This window comes from Taurulus bubalis (assembly GCF_910589615.1).
Source record: "Taurulus bubalis genome assembly, chromosome: 10".
NCBI classification, from domain to species: Eukaryota; Metazoa; Chordata; class Actinopteri; order Perciformes; family Cottidae; genus Taurulus; species Taurulus bubalis.
In genome coordinates this window covers 28,604,028-28,621,901 of record NC_136598.1, presented here as the reverse complement: position 1 = coordinate 28,621,901, position 17,874 = coordinate 28,604,028, and the positions used below count along the sequence as shown (strand labels likewise).

General features: G+C 50.2%; 1 protein-coding gene across 1 annotated transcript; it reads right to left on the bottom strand.

The window, feature by feature from the left end:
* Nucleotides 1-3,443: 3,443 nt before the first annotated feature.
* Nucleotides 3,444-12,299, bottom strand: mmp23bb (matrix metallopeptidase 23bb; the record flags this gene model as incomplete). Its single annotated transcript, XM_079224973.1, has 8 exons — nt 3,444-3,636; nt 6,653-6,779; nt 6,856-6,966; nt 9,166-9,330; nt 9,620-9,787; nt 9,944-10,080; nt 10,912-11,018; nt 12,249-12,299. 8 exons carry the CDS (start codon nt 12,297-12,299, stop codon nt 3,444-3,446), a joined length of 1,059 nt encoding a protein of 352 aa, XP_079081099.1.
* Nucleotides 12,300-17,874: the final 5,575 nt, after the last annotated feature.

The following is a 17,874-nucleotide window of genomic DNA, read 5'->3' as shown; positions in this document are numbered from 1 at the left end:
AAAGTTGGAAATAAATCCGCTGGAGTTAATCCCCTGATGTTAATAAGTGTATCTCTAGTGAAAGAGATCCGGGAATCGCAGCCGAAAACAGTATGTAACACAAAAACAACGAAAAACAGAGAGCACCGACCAACCGAGGCAGCCATCTTCGGCACCATCTTGGATCACGATCACAATGTGGTTTAAAGAGAAGAACAGATGGGACCGGGTCAGCCTCAAATCCAGACGGGTTTCAGAGGGTGTAGATGAACTACTTCCAGCCTCTGGTGGACCTGGTCTCTGAGTCTGGACTAAAGTAATCCACCACTGAACCAAAGTGTGCCCTGTTCTGACCTCCTCTGGCCTTCCTCTGGTAGTAGATGAATCCAGCCAGAGATAAGGTCAGACCCAGGACCAGTCCTGAGGCTCCGATGGCGAACTTGTTTCTCTCAGACTCGGGCATGGACGGGTCTGAGGACGGACAGGTAGACCGGTTAGCAGAGAGACGGGTTAAGAGGCTGGTAGACAGGTGTGCAGACAGACAGGTATTTACCCCAGTCGGTAACCAGAGGTTTACTGAGGCTGAAGTGCTCCACCACACAAGAGATCTTCTCTCCAGACCTGCTGACACACAACAACACATCAGGGTCTCACACACTCACTCAAAGAACTGGTCCTGGACCTGGACCCAAGTGAACCTAAGCTAACTGGACCTGGACCAAACAAAACCTGGACCTGGACCTAACTGATCCTGAAACGGAACTGAGGCTACCTGAACCTGGACCTGAACTTGGACCTGGACCTAACTGATCTTGAAACTGGACCTGGACCGAACTGAACCTGAAGCTAACTGGCCCTGGACTTGGACCTACGTAGACCTAACTGGACCTGGACCTGGACCTGGACTTGGACCTGGAGGTGGACTCACCTGGGCGTGTACTCCAGGTGAGAGTGGACCTGGTAGTACCAATCCCCGTCTGCCAGCTCATCGGTAGAAGTGACCCCAGAGGTCTCTGGCAGTCCGTCTCTGGTCCAGCTCACCTTGATCTTCTGGGGGAAGAAGTCGAAGACGCTGCAGACCAACATAGACGAATGTTTACCACCAGGGGGCGTCATGCTGCTCACAACTACATGGAGCCGAGCTGGAACACACATTACACTATTATACTAGTACTGATACTATGAACCATACAAACACACATTATTACACTATTATACTAGTACTGATACTATGACTCATACGAGGCAGAACTCACAAAACCTTTATATAGTACTTAAGGGCAGTGTTTCCCTTACAGTATATTAGGCTCCGCCCCCTGTCATGTTCTCTATAGAGCCAGATCACAACAGAAGTCATTTAAGGTTATTTTCCTATAGAACAGGTCTACACCTTGTTCTGTTATTAAACAAACTAAATGTTCTCATGTTATTGATTTTATCTCTTGCCAGTAGCACCATATATAAAATAAACTGAATTGAATTGAGTTCTAAATGAGTGCATACTGAGTTGAGTAAACTACTTCCTGTCCAGTTAGAACGACATCATTAAAGCTTTTGACCACACTGACTCTGTGCTTCATGTGGCCGTGTTTGGACCTTCAGGGCCACCATAGCAAAGAACAAATGCTGAACATTAATAAACACTTCAAAGAGTTTCAAATCATTTATTATTAATCTTACAGTGTTTAATCACCATGGTAACAGTCTTTAGTGGTACTTCAAAGTTACATCATCTATTTAACATGTTTAATACGTTAACTGATGTTTCATGAACTGTGACGGTCCGACTGTACGTCTCTACTTACAGGAAGTCTGACTGCAGCAGCAGGAAGTCCGACTGCAGCAGCAGGAAGTCCGACTGCAGCAGCAGGAAGTCCGACTGCAGCAGCAGGAAGTCCGACTGCAGCAGGAAGTCTGGCAGCAGCAGGAAGTCCGACTGCAGCAGGAAGTCTGGCAGCAGCAGGAAGTCCGACTGCAGCAGGAAGTCCGACTGCAGCAGCAGGAAGTCCGACTGCAGCAGGAAGTCTGACTGCAGCAGGAAGTCTAACGGCAGCAGGAAGTCCGACTGCAGCAGGAAGTCTGACTGCAGCAAGAAGTCTAACGGCAGCAGGAAGTCCGACTGCAGCAGGAAGTCTGACTGCAGCAGGAAGTCTGGCAGCAGCAGGAAGTCCGACTGCAGCAGGAAGTCTGACTGCAGCAGGAAGTCCGACTGCAGCAAGAAGTCCGACTGCAGCAGGAAGTCCGACTGCAGCAGCAGGAAGTCTGACTGCAGCAGGAAGTCTGACTGCAGCAGGAAGTCTGACTGCAGCAGGAAGTCTGACTGCAGCAGGAAGTCCGACTGCAGCAGCAGGAAGTCTGGCAGCAGCAGGAAGTCCGACTGCAGCAGGAAGTCTGACTGCAGCAGGAAGTCTAACGGCAGCAGGAAGTCTGACTGCAGCAGGAAGTCCGACTGCAGCAGGAAGTCTGACTGCAGCAGGAAGTCTGACTGCAGCAGCAGGAAGTCCGACTGCAGCAGCAGGAAGTCCGACTGCAGCAGGAAGTCCGACTGCAGCAAGAAGTCCGACTGCAGCAGGAAGTCTGACTGCAGCAGGAAGTCTGACTGCAGCAGCAGGAAGTCTGACTGCAGCAAGAAGTCCGACTGCAGCAGGAAGTCCGACTGCAGCAAGAAGTCCGACTGCAGCAGGAAGTCTGACTGCAGCAGGAAGTCTGACTGCAGCAGCAGGAAGTCCGACTGCAGCAGCAGGAAGTCCGACTGCAGCAGGAAGTCCGACTGCAGCAAGAAGTCCGACTGCAGCAGGAAGTCTGACTGCAGCAGGAAGTCTGACTGCAGCAGCAGGAAGTCTGACTGCAGCAAGAAGTCCGACTGCAGCAGGAAGTCCGACTGCAGCAGGAAGTCTGACTGCAGCAGGAAGTCTGACTGCAGCAGGAAGTCTGACTGCAGCAGCAGGAAGTCTGACTGCAGCAGCAGGAAGTCTGACTGCAGCAGGGTTTCGGGGGTCATTAAAGTCAGCTAGCAGGCTATAACAACAGGTGTCTGGTCTGTGCAGCACTTCTACAGGAATCTGTACTGCATCATGTGGTATTAATGTGCGACTCAGCATTAAATATTAAATCAAAACGTTCGTAGGTCACATTTGTCGTAAGGTGACAAACCTAAAAGGAAGGTAATGAGGACATGACGTCCTACCATGAAGGGACCGAGATGACGATGAGGACATGACGTCATGCTGAGAGCTCTATACGTACAAGAGGTCCTGCAGGACTATGAGGACAGGAGCTAACCTTCTGGTCCCAGAGCTTTTGGAGATGTTGGAGATGTGAAATCATGTAAAAAGGTCCAAACATTTTCTGAACTTCCTGCTTTGAGATCAGAAAACATTAAACATCTGATGTTCTGCAGCTCTAATGTTAAAACCACATTATTCATTGTGTTGTCCTCGTCCCTCGCCCCTCGCCCCTCGTCCTCAGTTGTTGGACGGCGGCTCTGGTTTCAGCCGGATGGCCCAGGAGTTGGCGGACACGATGTCTCCCCGCCGATGGATGCGACAGGTGTAAACGCCCTCGTTGAACTCGTTGGCGACGATGCGGAGGTCTCGGTCCTTCATGATGATGTAGCCGGGGACGGAGTTCAGAATCTGCTCACCATCTTTATACCAGCTGCAGGAAACAGAACCGCACAGAAAGACATGTTTCTGGTTTTAGAATCTTTGTCCTGGTTTTACCTGGACCCTGATCCTGCTTCTGATTTTATCTGGACCCTGGTCCTGCTTCTGGTTTCACCTGGACCCTGATCCTGATTCTGGTTTTATCTGGACCCTGGTCCTGCTTCTGGTTTCACCTGGACCCTGATCCTGCTTCTGGTTTTATCTGGACCCTGGTCCTGCTTCTGGTTTCACCTGGACCCTGGTCCTGCTTCTGGTTTTACCTGGACCCTGATCCTGCTTCTGGTTTTATCTGGACCCTGGTCCTGCTTCTGGTTTCACCTGGACCCTGGTCCTGCTTCTGGTTTTATCTGGACCCTGGTCCTGCTTCTGGTTTCACCTGGACCCTGATCCTGCTTCTGGTTTTATCTGGACCCTGGTCCTGCTTCTGGTTTCACCTGGACCCTGGTCCTGCTTCTGGTTTTATCTGGACCCTGGTCCTGCTTCTGGTTTCACCTGGACCCTGGTCCTGCTTCTGGTTTTACCTGGACCCTGGTCCTGCTTCTGGTTTCACCTGGACCCTGGTCCTGCTTCTGGTTTTACCTGGACCCTGGTCCTGCTTCTGGTTTCACCTGGACCCTGGTCCTGCTTCTGGTTTTACCTGGACCCTGGTCCTGCCCAACACCTACTGCTATTATCATTATTATTGTTATTGTTGGTAGTTGTAACTTCTTCATCACGTGTACAGATTGTAAAGCCTTCTGAGGAGAGTTTGTGATTTTGGGCTTGACAAAATAAATTGAATTAAAATAGTGTTCTGTTGCTGGAGCCTTAATTCCACCTGGCGTGGTAAATAAACTGTACTTTAAAGATTGTTTCTAGTCTTCTGACCACTCAAAGCCCTGCATGTCATCATTCACCCATTCACACCCAATCATATACTGATGGGAGGAGCTACCATGCAAGGTGCACTGCACCATTGTTCCCACTGCACTATGGACCTGCCCTTTTGCCCTGGATGAGAAAAGTGCCCCTTCTGCTGGAGCCCAATTTTTTCTTCATTCATCAATATTTAAGAATAAAAATTACTCTCTCTGTCATCAATTCCCCCCAAATGTGTTTTGATATCTGATGGGGCATTTATATGAGTTATTGTGAGAATTTCGCCCCGACATGCTCCGCCGCGCCCCTCCCCCTCCTCCTCCACAGGAAGCTGTCCATGTTCTTTGCGACTTCTATGAGGAAAATGAGGACCAGCTGGCCAGCTCATCTTTCTAACATATGTGAAGATGGTAAGGATCTATGCAACACTGCCAGCGACAACAGCTTCAGTGGAAAGATCCTTTTCAAAACTGAAGATAATAAAGAACAGGCTCAGGAGTCTCTGTGGGGAAGAAAGACCCTCCGACCTTCTCCTGCTTGACATTGAGCAAGACATTGAAATAAATCACAGTGAAGTAATACAAATCTTCCAAGAGATGCACCAAGGAGGATGCTCCTTTCATTTATTCAGAGCAGAGTTTTGTCTGTTTTTGCCTGTTATTTATTTATTCTATTTGATAATTTTAGTTAGTTTGTTAACAACATAAATATATAAGTTGAAAATATCCTACTGTGTTTTTTATTTATTATTATTATTTTTAATTTCATAAATAATGTTGGCGATGGGTGCCCTTTTTTTTGGTTTGCGCACCTGCCCCCCAAAATGTCTGTGCACGTGCATGTTCCCACTGCACCACTGTTCCCAATGCACGATGTTCCCACTGCACCATTTCCCCACTGCACCATGTTTTATGTTCCCACTGCACCACTGTTCCCACTGCACCATTCCCCCACTGCACTATGTTCTATGTTCCCACTGCACCACTGTTCCCAATGCACGATGTTCCCACTGCACCATTTCCCCACTGCACCATGTTCTATGTTCCCACTGCACCACTGTTCCCACTGCACTATGTTCTATGTTCCCACTGCACCACTGTTCCCACTGCACCATTTCCCCACTGCACCATGTTCCCACTGTTCCCACTCCACCACTGTTCCGACTCCACCACTGTTCCCACTGCATCATGTTCCCACTGTTCCCACTCCACCACTGTTCCCACTGCACCATGTTCCCACTGCACTATATTCCCAATGCACCATTTCCCCACTGTACCATGTTCCCACTGTTCCCAATCCACCACTATTCCCACTCCATCACTGTTCCCACTGCACCATGTTCCCACTCCACCATGGTCCCACTGCACCATGTTCCCACTACACTATGTTCCCCTCCACCATGTTCCCACTGCACCATTTTCCCTTTGCACCATGTTCCCACTGCACCACTGTTCCCAATGCACAATGTTCCCACTGCACCATTTTCCCACTGCACCATGTTCCCACTGCACCACTGTTCCCACTGCACCCTGTTCCCACTGTTCCCACTCCACCATGGTCCCACTGCACCATGTTCTCACTACACTATGATCCCACTCCACCATGTTCACACTGCCGCATTTTCCCTTTGCACCATGTTTCCACTGCACCATGTTCCCACTCCACCACTGTTCCCACTGCACCACTGTTCCCAATGCACCATGTTCCCACTGCACCATTTCCCCACTGCACCATGTTCCCACTGCACCATGTTCCCACTGCACTGTTTCCCCACTGCACCATGTTCCCACTGCACCATTTCCCCACTGCACCATGTTCCCACTGCACCACTGTTCCCACTGCACCGTTTTCCCACTGCACCATGTTCCCACTGTTCCCACTCCACCACTGTTCCCACTGCACCATGTTCACACTGCACTATGTTCCCACTGCACCACTGTTTCCACTGCACACTGTCCCCACTGCACCACTGTATGATATAAAAGCAAATGATCTTCGGATTCAGCCTGTCAGCTGTGAATATTTTCTGTTCATATTTAAAAAAAACTGAAACTGACAAAACCAAACATCTGAATGCATTTGATCAATAATGGAATAAATGATCAATAGTTCTAGCACTGATCCATTCAAAGCAGTATTGATCCGCTGACCTGACTTTGGGTGGCGAGCGGAGGTTTTTGGTTCCACAGCGGAACCCCACCACCTTCCCCCGAGGAACCATCTTGATCTTGACGTTGGCCAGAGGCAGCGTTGGCGTGGTAACCGCCTCCACAGGCTCTGGAAGACAGGAAGTGAGTTTCAAACCGGAGACGGGAGGATGGACGTCAGAGAGACAGGTGGGCGTCTGTCTCACCGTAGCAGAGGTCACAGCGCTGAGGACAGTTCTTCTTCATGAAGGTCTTCCTCCGCTCACAGAAACCCAGACGGGCCCACGGACCACAGACCCGCTTCTTATCCATACACCCTGCAAAGGGACAGGGAGTACCTTTACTGTGGTAGCAGTACAACAGGAAGTACCTTTACTGTGGTAGCAGTACAACAGGAAGTACCTTTACTGTGCTAACAGTACCAGAGCGGACTGTGACACGGAGCTCTCCGGCAAGATGAAGGATGGAGAAATCTGCTTCTACTCCAACAACGGCTGGTGTAACGACGTAACAGTGATTCTACAGTACTGTTCGCCGGACCTGGAATCCCTGATCATCCACTGCAAACCCTTCTACCCCCCCAGCGTGAGTTCGCTTCCTTCATCCTGGTCGGTGTTTACATGACACCGCAGGGCAGCGTGCAGGACGCACAGCGGACACTCGCCGAGCAGATACGGTGTGTGGAGCGGACCTACCTGAACTCCTTAGTTATTGTCCTTGAGGACTTTAAAAAAGGAAAGCCATTTCAGCCATGAACTCCCTAAATACAGACAGTTTATTAAATGCCCTGCTAAAGAGAAGAGCATTCTGGACCACTGCTACACCACAATCAGTGGGGCTTATCACGCCGTCCCTCGTGCTGCTCTGGGAAACTCTGACCACGCCATGGTTCACCTGATTCCCTCATACAGGCAGAAACTAAAGCTCTGCAAACCTGGGGTGAGGAAATTCAAAAGGTGGACCAGTGAGGCTCTGGAGGATCTTCGGGTGTGCCTGGACTGTACAGACTGGGATGTCTTCAGGACTGCTACTAACAGTCTGGATGAGTTCACAGAGGCTGTAACTTCATACATCAGCTTCTGTGAGGACAGCTGTGTTCCAACCAGCTCCAAATACAGGTTTAGCAAGGCGGTGAGAGATGCTAAACAACTGCACTCTGAGAAACTGCAAAAACAGCTATCAGCATGTGACTCTGTTTCTGTCTGGACAGGGCTCATGCAGCATACCAGCTACAAGCCTAAACCCCCCCACGCCATGAACGACCTCCGTCTGGCAGACAAGCTGAACGAGTTCTACTGTTGCTTTGAAAGCCAATGGAGCAGTCCTGACGCCATCCCTCCCAGGAACCTACGCCAGGATCCTGTTTGTGGACTTCATCCCATCATCATCCCGTCTCTGCTGCAGGACAAGCTCTCCCAGCTGCACGTGCCCGACTCCACCTGCAGGTGGATCACAGACTTCCTGACTGACAGGAAGCAGCATGTGAAGCTGGGGAAACACGTCTCAGGCTCTCGGACCATCAGCACCGGTTCCGCCCTTCTTTCCCCGCTGCTCTTCTCCCTGTACACCAACAGCTGCACCTCCAGTCACCAGTCCGTCAAGCTCCTGAAGTTCACGCATGACACCACCCTCATTGGACTCATCTCTGGTGGGGACGAGTCCGCCTACAGGTGGGAGACTGACCACCTGGTGACCTGGTGCAGCCAGAACAACCTGGAGCTCAACGCTCTGAAGACAGTGGAAATGGTTGTGGACTTCAGAAAGAATGCAGCCCCACCCGCCCCTCTCACCCTGTGTGACTCCCCCGTCAGCGCTGTGGAATCCTTCCTCTCCCTGGGCTCCATCCTAACCCAGGACCTTAAGTGGGAGCTGAACATCAGCTCCATTACTAAGAAGGCCCAGCAGAGGATGTTCTTCCTGAGGCAGCTGAGGAAATTCAACCTGCCAAAGACAATGATGGTGCAATTCTAGACTGCCATCGTTGAGTCCATCCTCTGCTCCTCCATCATTGAGTCCATCCTCTGCTCCTCCACCACCGTCTGGCACACCGCAGCCACTGCCAAGGACAAGGCCAGGCTGCAGCGCATCGTCCGCTCTGCTGAGAGGTGATTGGCTGCAATCTGCCGTCCCTCCAGGACTTGTTTGCTTCCAGGACTCTGAAGCGAGCTTGGAAGATCGTAGCTGACCCCTCTCACCCTGGACACAAACTGTTTGAGTCCCTTCCCTCTGGCAGGAGGCTGAGGTCCATCAGGACCAAGACCTCACGCTACAATCCTTTACTGTGGTAACAGTACTGTAGGAAGTACCACATACTTTACTGTAGTAACAGTACTGCAGGAAGCACCACATACTTTACTATAGTAAAAGTACTGTAGGAAGTATCACATATTTTTAAAGTACTGCAGAAAGTATTCACATATTGTTTACAGAGTTTCCACAACATGAATTCATCAATGGTTCTATAAACAACTCTACTGTGAGGCTTTTATTGTGAAACTCCGACAGGAAGTGGTTACCGTAGAGCCTCTGGATGCCCCACACGTCGTCCTGGGCCACGTTCCTCTGGCCCGTGTAGGTGGCGTTGGGGTGCATCAGAGCCTCAGGGTCTCTGGAGTGCCACAGACCGAGAGCGTGGCCGATCTCATGGGCCGCCACCTGGACCAGGTCGTTCAGCCACACACCTGGAGGTCACATGATCACATGATCAGCACTGTAGTCACATGATCAACACTGTAGTCACATGACCAACACTGTAGTCACATGATCAACACATTAAACATTTTGGCTCCGCCCCCCGATGATACCGCCTCCAGTTCATCTCCAACGAGCCTTCAGTAGTATGAACATACTACTAACATACTACCCATCCTGCTCATCAGTACTATTAACATACTACCCATCCTGCTCATCAGTACTAGTACAATTAGTAGTACATGTACTAGTACTATCTGGTCACATACCCTGCAGTACCTTGTTTCCAGCTGAACCTGGACTTGCCCAGGATCCAGAACTCGTGGTCGTCAAAGTGGATCTCTCCTCTGGGCGGCAGGAAGGCGTGAGCCAGCTCTCCGTTCAGACCGTCGAAACACGGGTGGAGAGGAGACCGCCAGCAGTCAGTGTGGTTGAAGGTGTAGAAACCTAACGCCCCCACACACACAGACCACATCTAGAGACCCACGTTCGATTCAACACCACCTGAAACCAATTTATGTCTCCTTCCTGTTTACACTTCTCCACTTCCTGTTTACACTTCTCCACTTCCTGTTTACACTTCTCCACTTCCTGTATGCCTACCGATGTTGATGTCGGCGGAGGCGTTGGCCTGGAGCTCGGTGAAGGAGAGAGGGGACACGTCGCTCCACTTGGTGAAGGCGATGCTGAGGGCCTTCCTGGTGTCCTCTACATTCAGGGTAGTAGGGAACGCCAGGATCCTGAGAGACAGACAGGTAGAGAGAGAGGGAGACAGGGAGAGAGGGAGACAGGCAGGGAGAGAGGGAGACAGGGAGAGAGACAGGGAGGCAGGGAGAGAGACAGACAGGCAGGGAGACAGGGAGGCAGGGAGAGAGATAAACGTCAGCCAGACCTCCTAGACATTATACAGACCTCAGACAGACATTCTAGACATCAGCTAGACCTCAGCCAAACCTGACAGATCTCAGACAGACATCAGAAAGACATCCTAGACCTCCACCAGACCACAGATTGACCTTCTAGACCACAGACAGACCTTCTAGACCTCAGACAGACCTCAGATAGACCTTCTAGACCTCAGACAGACCTCAGACATACCTTCTAGACCTCAGACAGACCTTCTAGACGTTGGACAGACCTCAGACAGACCTTCTGGACCTCAGACAGACCTCAGACAGACCTTCTAGACCTCAGACAGACCTCAGACATACCTTCTAGACCTCGACAGACCTCAGACAGACCTTCTAGACCTCAGACAGACCTCAGATTGACCTTCTAGACCTCAGACAGACCTCAGACATACCTTCTAGACCTCAGACAGACCTCAGACATACCTTCTAGACCTCAGACAGACCTTCTAGACCTCAGACAGACCTCAGACATACCTTCTAGACCTCAGACAGACCTCAAATAGACCTTCTAGATCTCAGACAGACCTCAGACAGACCTCCTAGACCTCAGACAGACCTCCTAGACTACTTGTGGTGTCTACAAAGTAAAATCTCAAACTGAATGTTCTGGAGTAATATCTGCATACTAAAGTACTTCATGTAGGATCAGAAGTCTTGAACCTGTATGAGATGTTGTGGTGAGTCCACTTGTGTCCCAGAGGGTTGACGGCGTATCGTCTGGTTCTGTTTCCTCTGAAGGTCTCCGGCACTCTGCTGCCGGTTGACATCTGAAAACAACAACAACCGGCTCTTAAATTAATTAGTTCTTTAACCAATCAGATCGTTAACCAATCAGCAGCCTCCGATCTGAGTGAAACCAGCTGCACTTCCTCTGACATCCACTAGATGCTGCTGTGATCCAATTGTTTTCAGTTACTGATATTATCAGTTGGATCGATATGAGCTCTGAAGCTAAAAGAAGTTTACAGTAGAGATGGACTTCAACTCCCACGATGCATTTCACCAGGAAACACACAGTTCCAGAACTTTAAAGCCGGGGTCTTCAGCTAAAGATGAGAAGTGAACTGAATCCCCTTAGTGGAGGAAGTCAGTCACCATGAGAAGGAATCTGGCTGCCGGGGATCATGGGTAATGTAGTTCATGTGTGTGAGAACACAGGGTTAGTGTTTGAGACGTGGCAGCAGAGGAGACTCCTCCTCACATGTCTGTCGCCCACATGTGAACCTCCAGACCTCTAGACCTGAACCACATCTCACTCAGCGGGAGGACTTCCTGTCTCTGGACTTCCTCTCTGTTATTCTACCTCTTTCACAACATCACAGAAGAAGAACATGTGTTCAAAACAAACCAGTCTGATCTGGTTCTGTGGATCCAGATTTCATGTTTTAAAGACATGAATAACAACAACAACAACAACAATAACAACAATAACAAATACATTAATGCATGAACTCTACTTCAAAATATAAATATCAACACGTTTTACACACTCAGACACACATGTGTTGTCTGAGTTATATATATATATCATGTATATATAATATATATGATATATATATATTATACATATATATATATATATACATATTGAACACATGTGTGTATATATACACACGTATTGTCTGAGTGTTATATCTTTATATATATCATTTATATACTGTCTATATATATAATATATATGTATACATATATATATATATATTGAACACATGTGTATATATGTGAGTGTACATATATATATATATATATATATATATATATATATGTACAAATATATATATATATGTATATATATATATATATATATACATATATATATACACACATGTGTATATATACACTCACATATGTATATATATATATACACTCATATATATATACATATATATTTGTGTATATAAACATACTGCTGAATATAAATTAAAGTGGTAAAATAATGCTAATTATTGATTATTAGTTTATGATCTGAAAGAGTTTTTATTGATCAGTCCACTGACCTTCATCATCATCATCATCATCATCATCATCATCATCAGAGGAAGGTCCATGATGAGAACAGGACTCACCCAGTCCGGAACATGACCCGGAACAAATCAATCAATCAATCAATCAATCAATCACTCTTGTCCGTGCGCGTGTCCGTGGAAGAAGCGCGTGCGTGTTCAATGACAGATTCACGCAGGAACTTCTTCAGGGTCCTTCAGGACCTCGTGGTCCAGAATGTCCGACCCGGAGGACGAGTGACCCGCAGAGACCCGAACCTTTTCAATGAGGTCTCCCGTCTCCTGAGCAGAGGACCCGGTGGAGGACCCGGTGGAGGAGGACCCGTGGAGGACCCGTGGAGGACCCGTGGAGGACCCGGTGGAGGAGGACCCGTGGAGGACCCGTGGAGGACCCGGTGGAGGAGGACCCGTGGAGGACCCGTGGAGGACCCGTGGAGGACCCGGTGGAGGAGGACCCGTGGAGGACCCGTGGAGGACCCGGTGGAGGAGGACCCGTGGAGGACCCGGTGGAGGAGGACACGTGGAGGACCCGGTGGAGGAGGACCCGGTGGAGGAGGACCTGTGGAGGAGGACCCGTGGAGGACCCGGTGGAGGAGGACCCGGTGGAGGAGGACCCGTGGAGAACCCGTGGAGGACCCGTGGAGGACCCGTGCGCGCGGCTCGGCTCTGGGACAGACTGGAGCTTGTTCCTCGCATGGAGCGCTCGCTGCTGCAGGAGGCTGCCCCGGAGGGGCGGGGTCAGGTGTCCGTTTACACCCAGGCATGTGGAGTTAACCCTTCAGGTCCAGGTCCGGTCCAGGTCCGGTCCTCCTCCAGTTCACATTCCTATATTAATATGAATCTTTAGTATGGTCTGCATGGAGGAGCTGATCAACAAACCCAGACCTGGTCCTCCGGGGTCCTATGGGGTCTTCGGGTCTGGGGCCAGGACAGCACAGGTAAGACCCTCAATGGGCCAGGACAGTACAGGTAGGACCCTCAAGGGGCCAGGACAGCACAGGTAGGACCAGCAGTCCAGTATTTGTCTTGTGTCCCCTTTAGAACATCTATCCAAACAGCCTGCAGAGACCTGGAGACACCAGAGACCTGACGATACCTGAGATCTGAAGAGACCTGAAGAGACCTGCAGAGACCTGAGACCTGCAGAGACCTGCAGAGACCTGAGATCTGAAGAGACCTGAAGAGACCTGCAGAGACCAGAGACCTGCAGAGACCTGAAGACACCTGAGATCTTATCTCTGGATCTCTCTATATATATATATATATATATATATATATATATATATATATATATATATATATATATATATATATATATATATATATATTGTATATTGTAATTTCAGTCTTTCTTAGAAACTTATTGAATATTAACTGCAGCAGAAACAAGACAAAGAACATAATGATGATGTGAGCTGACAATGAGAGATTACTGCAGCCTCAGTGACTCTTATTGTTGTTGTGTTGTGTTGTTGTGTTGTTGTTGTGTTGTTGTTGTGTTGTGCATCAGCTCTCGGTCACCTTCACTCTGACAAACTGCCTGCAGAAGCATCTTTCACAGGAATCATCAGATGCTGCATGTTAAGCAGCTCATTAAAGCAGACTCCCATCATGCACTGCAACACTCTGACCTCACCCAGACCCTCAGATCGATACTGGAGGCAACCTCCACTTCTTTAAGTGAAGTCAAACCTTCATGTGTTAAAGCTGCATTCTTTCTCCTGACCACCAGGACGACTCCTCTGGTTGTATAGAAGTCTATGCTTCATGTGTTAAAGCTGCATTCTCTCTCCTGACCACCAGGGAGCGACTCCTCTGGTTGTATAGAAGTCTATGTTTCATGTGTTAAAGCTGCATTCTCTCTCCTGACCACCAGGAGGTGACTCCTCTGTTTGTATAGAAGTCTATGCTTCATGTGTTAAAGCTGCATTCTCTCTCCTGACCACCAGGGGGTGACTCCTCTGGTTGTATAGAAGTATAGGCTTCATGTGTTAAAGCTGCATTCTCTCTACTTACACAGAATTTAGTTGGAACACATTGAATGAAGTGAAGCCATGAGCGTATCCACCTGTCGCCCCTTAGGTTGAACCTGCTGCTCTGGAGCTCTGCAGTAGTATCCCATAATGCTTCAGTGTTCCTGGTTGGGGCTCCTGGGGTCCTCCTGGCAGCCGACCAGCCGAGAGACGGAGAAGGAGACAGACTTTCAGCCTCAGCTGAAGGACGAGGATTTAATTACAGCTCTGTCCATTCACCTGTCTATCACACACATACACACACACACACACACACACACACAAATACACACACACACACACACGCACACACATATATATACACACACACATATTCACACACATATACACACATCCATCCATCCATTGTCTTCTTCTCCGGGTCGGGTCTCGGTGGCAGCAGGCCCAGCGGAATGACCGAGACTTCCGTTGCACCCGCAACATGTTCCAGCTCATTCTGGGGATCCTGAGGCGTTGAGGCAGCAGGGAGATATGATCCCTCCAGTTTAGCATCTGCGACCTGCAGCCCTTCTGGCCTGCCGGTACCTGTCCGCTGCTTCAGGAGACCCCTGGGCCAGCTAGGTCCAAAAGACATCCTTCTTCAGCTTGACGCTTCCCTCACCCCTGGTGTCCACCACCGGGTTCTCAGGTTGCCGCCACGACACCGATGACCTTCTGACCACAGCTCCCAGCGTCCACAATAGAGGCTTTGAACACAGTCAACTAGGATTCCATATCCCCAACCTCCTTCGGGAGGTGTGAGAAGTTCTTCTGGAGATGGGAGTTGAAGACCTCCCGTACAGGATCCTCCGCCAGACATTCCCAGTTCACCTTCACTAAATGTTTGGGCTTGCCAGGTCTTTCTAGTCGGCTCCATCTGATCCAACTTAACACCAGGTGTTGATCAGTTGACAGCTCTGCTCCTCTCTTCACCCGAGTGTCCAAGACATATGGCCGCAGATCAGATGATACGATTACGTGGTGGATCTTGAAGGGATTGGAATCTCCTCTCCAGGAAATTCCTCGGGTGTTCAAGAATTGACAGTACAGGTTATATTACAATCAAGATTATTTATTTAAGCCATTATTACACACATACATGAAATGCATACCTAATACAAGGCCTTGGACTCAGCTCCCCTGATGGTCTGCTCTGCATACAGTCTGCACACAGTCAGCACACCCCCAGAATGAGAGTGGGCCTCGTTCTCTAAGAACAATGGATATTTATGCCATTTCTGTGAGACACCTCTTTATCTGACTTTCATATTTGTCTCAGTCTTAGTAGCGAAAAAGGGAGCTGAGTCCGTCTGTAATTCAGACATCTAAAGGTCACAAGGGTGAGCCACACTGAGCACAAAGGCGGAATCTCCCACACCCGACAGGAGCCAGACAACCGTCCCTGTGCCAGACCGATAACGGCCAAAAGCAAGCTTTATGTGTTAATATGCGGTAGCAAGGCATATAAGGCCACAGCGGCCTCTTTCTAGTCTGTTCAGCCAAGGTCAAGAGCGACTGAGAACGAGACCAGTTACGATTTCCCATCAGCTTCGAGACACATTCTTTTAGTGCAAGCAGGACATGAAACTTTAGTCAAAGTAAGGCAGTACAACATATAAATCATTAAATTCTCTTCAATCTACAGGGAGGTGGATCCACAGAGTGGTGGGTCTACAGGGTGGTGGGTCTACAGGGTGGTGGGTCTACAGGGTGGTGGGTCCACAGGGTGGTGAGTCCCTGCGGGTGGTGGGTCTACAGGGTGGTGGGTCCCTGCGGTCTGTGGGTCTACAGAGTGGTGGGTCCACAGGGTGGTGAGTCCACAGGGTGGTGGGTCTACACACAGTGGTGGGTCCACAGGGTGGTGGGTCTACATGGTGGTGGGTCCACAGGGTGGTGGGTCCACAGGGTGGTGAGTCCACACACAGTGATGGGTCTACACACAGTGGTGGGTCTACAGGGTGGTGGGTCTACACACAGTGTTGGGTCCACAGGGTGGTGGGTCTACAGGGTGGTGGGTCTACACACAGTGTTGGGTCTACAGGGTGGTGGGTCTACACACAGTGTTGGGTCCACAGGGTGGTGGGTCTACACACAGTGTTGGGTTTACAGGGTGGTGGGTCTACACACAGTGTTGGGTCCACAGGGTGGTGGGTCTACACACAGTGTTGGGTTTACAGGGTGGTGGGTCTACACACAGTGTTGGGTCCACAGGGTGGTGGGTCTACACACAGTGGTGGGTCTACAGGGTGGTGGGTCTACACACAGTGTTGGGTCCACAGGTGGTGGGTATACAGGGTGGTGGGTCTACACACAGTGTTGGGTCCACAGGGTGGTGGGTCTACATGGTGGTGGGTCCACAGGGTGGTGGGTCCACAGGGTGGTGAGTCCACACACAGTGATGGGTCTACACACAGTGGTGGGTCTACAGGGTGGTGGGTCCCTGCGGTCTGTGGGTCTACAGAGTGGTGGGTCCACAGGGTGGTGAGTCCACAGGGTGGTGGGTCTACACACAGTGGTGGGTCCACAGGGTGGTGGGTCTACATGGTGGTGGGTCCACAGGGTGGTGGGTCCACAGGGTGGTGAGTCCACACACAGTGATGGGTCTACACACAGTGGTGGGTCTACAGGGTGGTGGGTCTACACACAGTGTTGGGTCCACAGGGTGGTGGGTCTACAGGGTGGTGGGTCTACACACAGTGTTGGGTCTACAGGGTGGTGGGTCTACACACAGTGTTGGGTCCACAGGGTGGTGGGTCTACACACAGTGTTGGGTTTACAGGGTGGTGGGTCTACACACAGTGTTGGGTCCACAGGGTGGTGGGTCTACACACAGTGTTGGGTTTACAGGGTGGTGGGTCTACACACAGTGTTGGGTCCACAGGGTGGTGGGTCTACACACAGTGGTGGGTCTACAGGGTGGTGGGTCTACACACAGTGTTGGGTCCACAGGTGGTGGGTATACAGGGTGGTGGGTCTACACACAGTGTTGGGTCCACAGGGTGGTGGGTCTACACACAGTGTTGGGTCTACAGGGTGGTGGGTCTACACACAGTGTTGGGTCCACAGGTGGTGGGTCTACAGGGTGGTGGGTCTACACACAGTGTTGGGTCCACAGGGTGGTGGGTCTACACACAGTGTTGGGTCCACAGGGTGGTGGGTCTACACACAGTGTTGGGTCTACAGGGTGGTGGGTCTACACACAGTGTTGGGTCCACAGGTGGTGGGTCTACAGGGTGGTGGGTCTACACACAGTGTTGGGTTTACAGGGTGGTGGGTCTACACACAGTGTTGGGTCCACAGGGTGGTGGGTCTACACACAGTGGTGGGTCTACAGGGTGGTGGGTCTACACACAGTGTTGGGTCCACAGGTGGTGGGTATACAGGGTGGTGGGTCTACACACAGTGTTGGGTCCACAGGGTGGTGGGTCTACACACAGTGTTGGGTCTACAGGGTGGTGGGTCTACACACAGTGTTGGGTCCACAGGTGGTGGGTCTACAGGGTGGTGGGTCTACACACAGTGTTGGGTCCACAGGGTGGTGGGTCTACACACAGTGGTGGGTCTACATGGTGGTGGGTCTACACAGTGGTGGGTCTACAGGGAGGTGG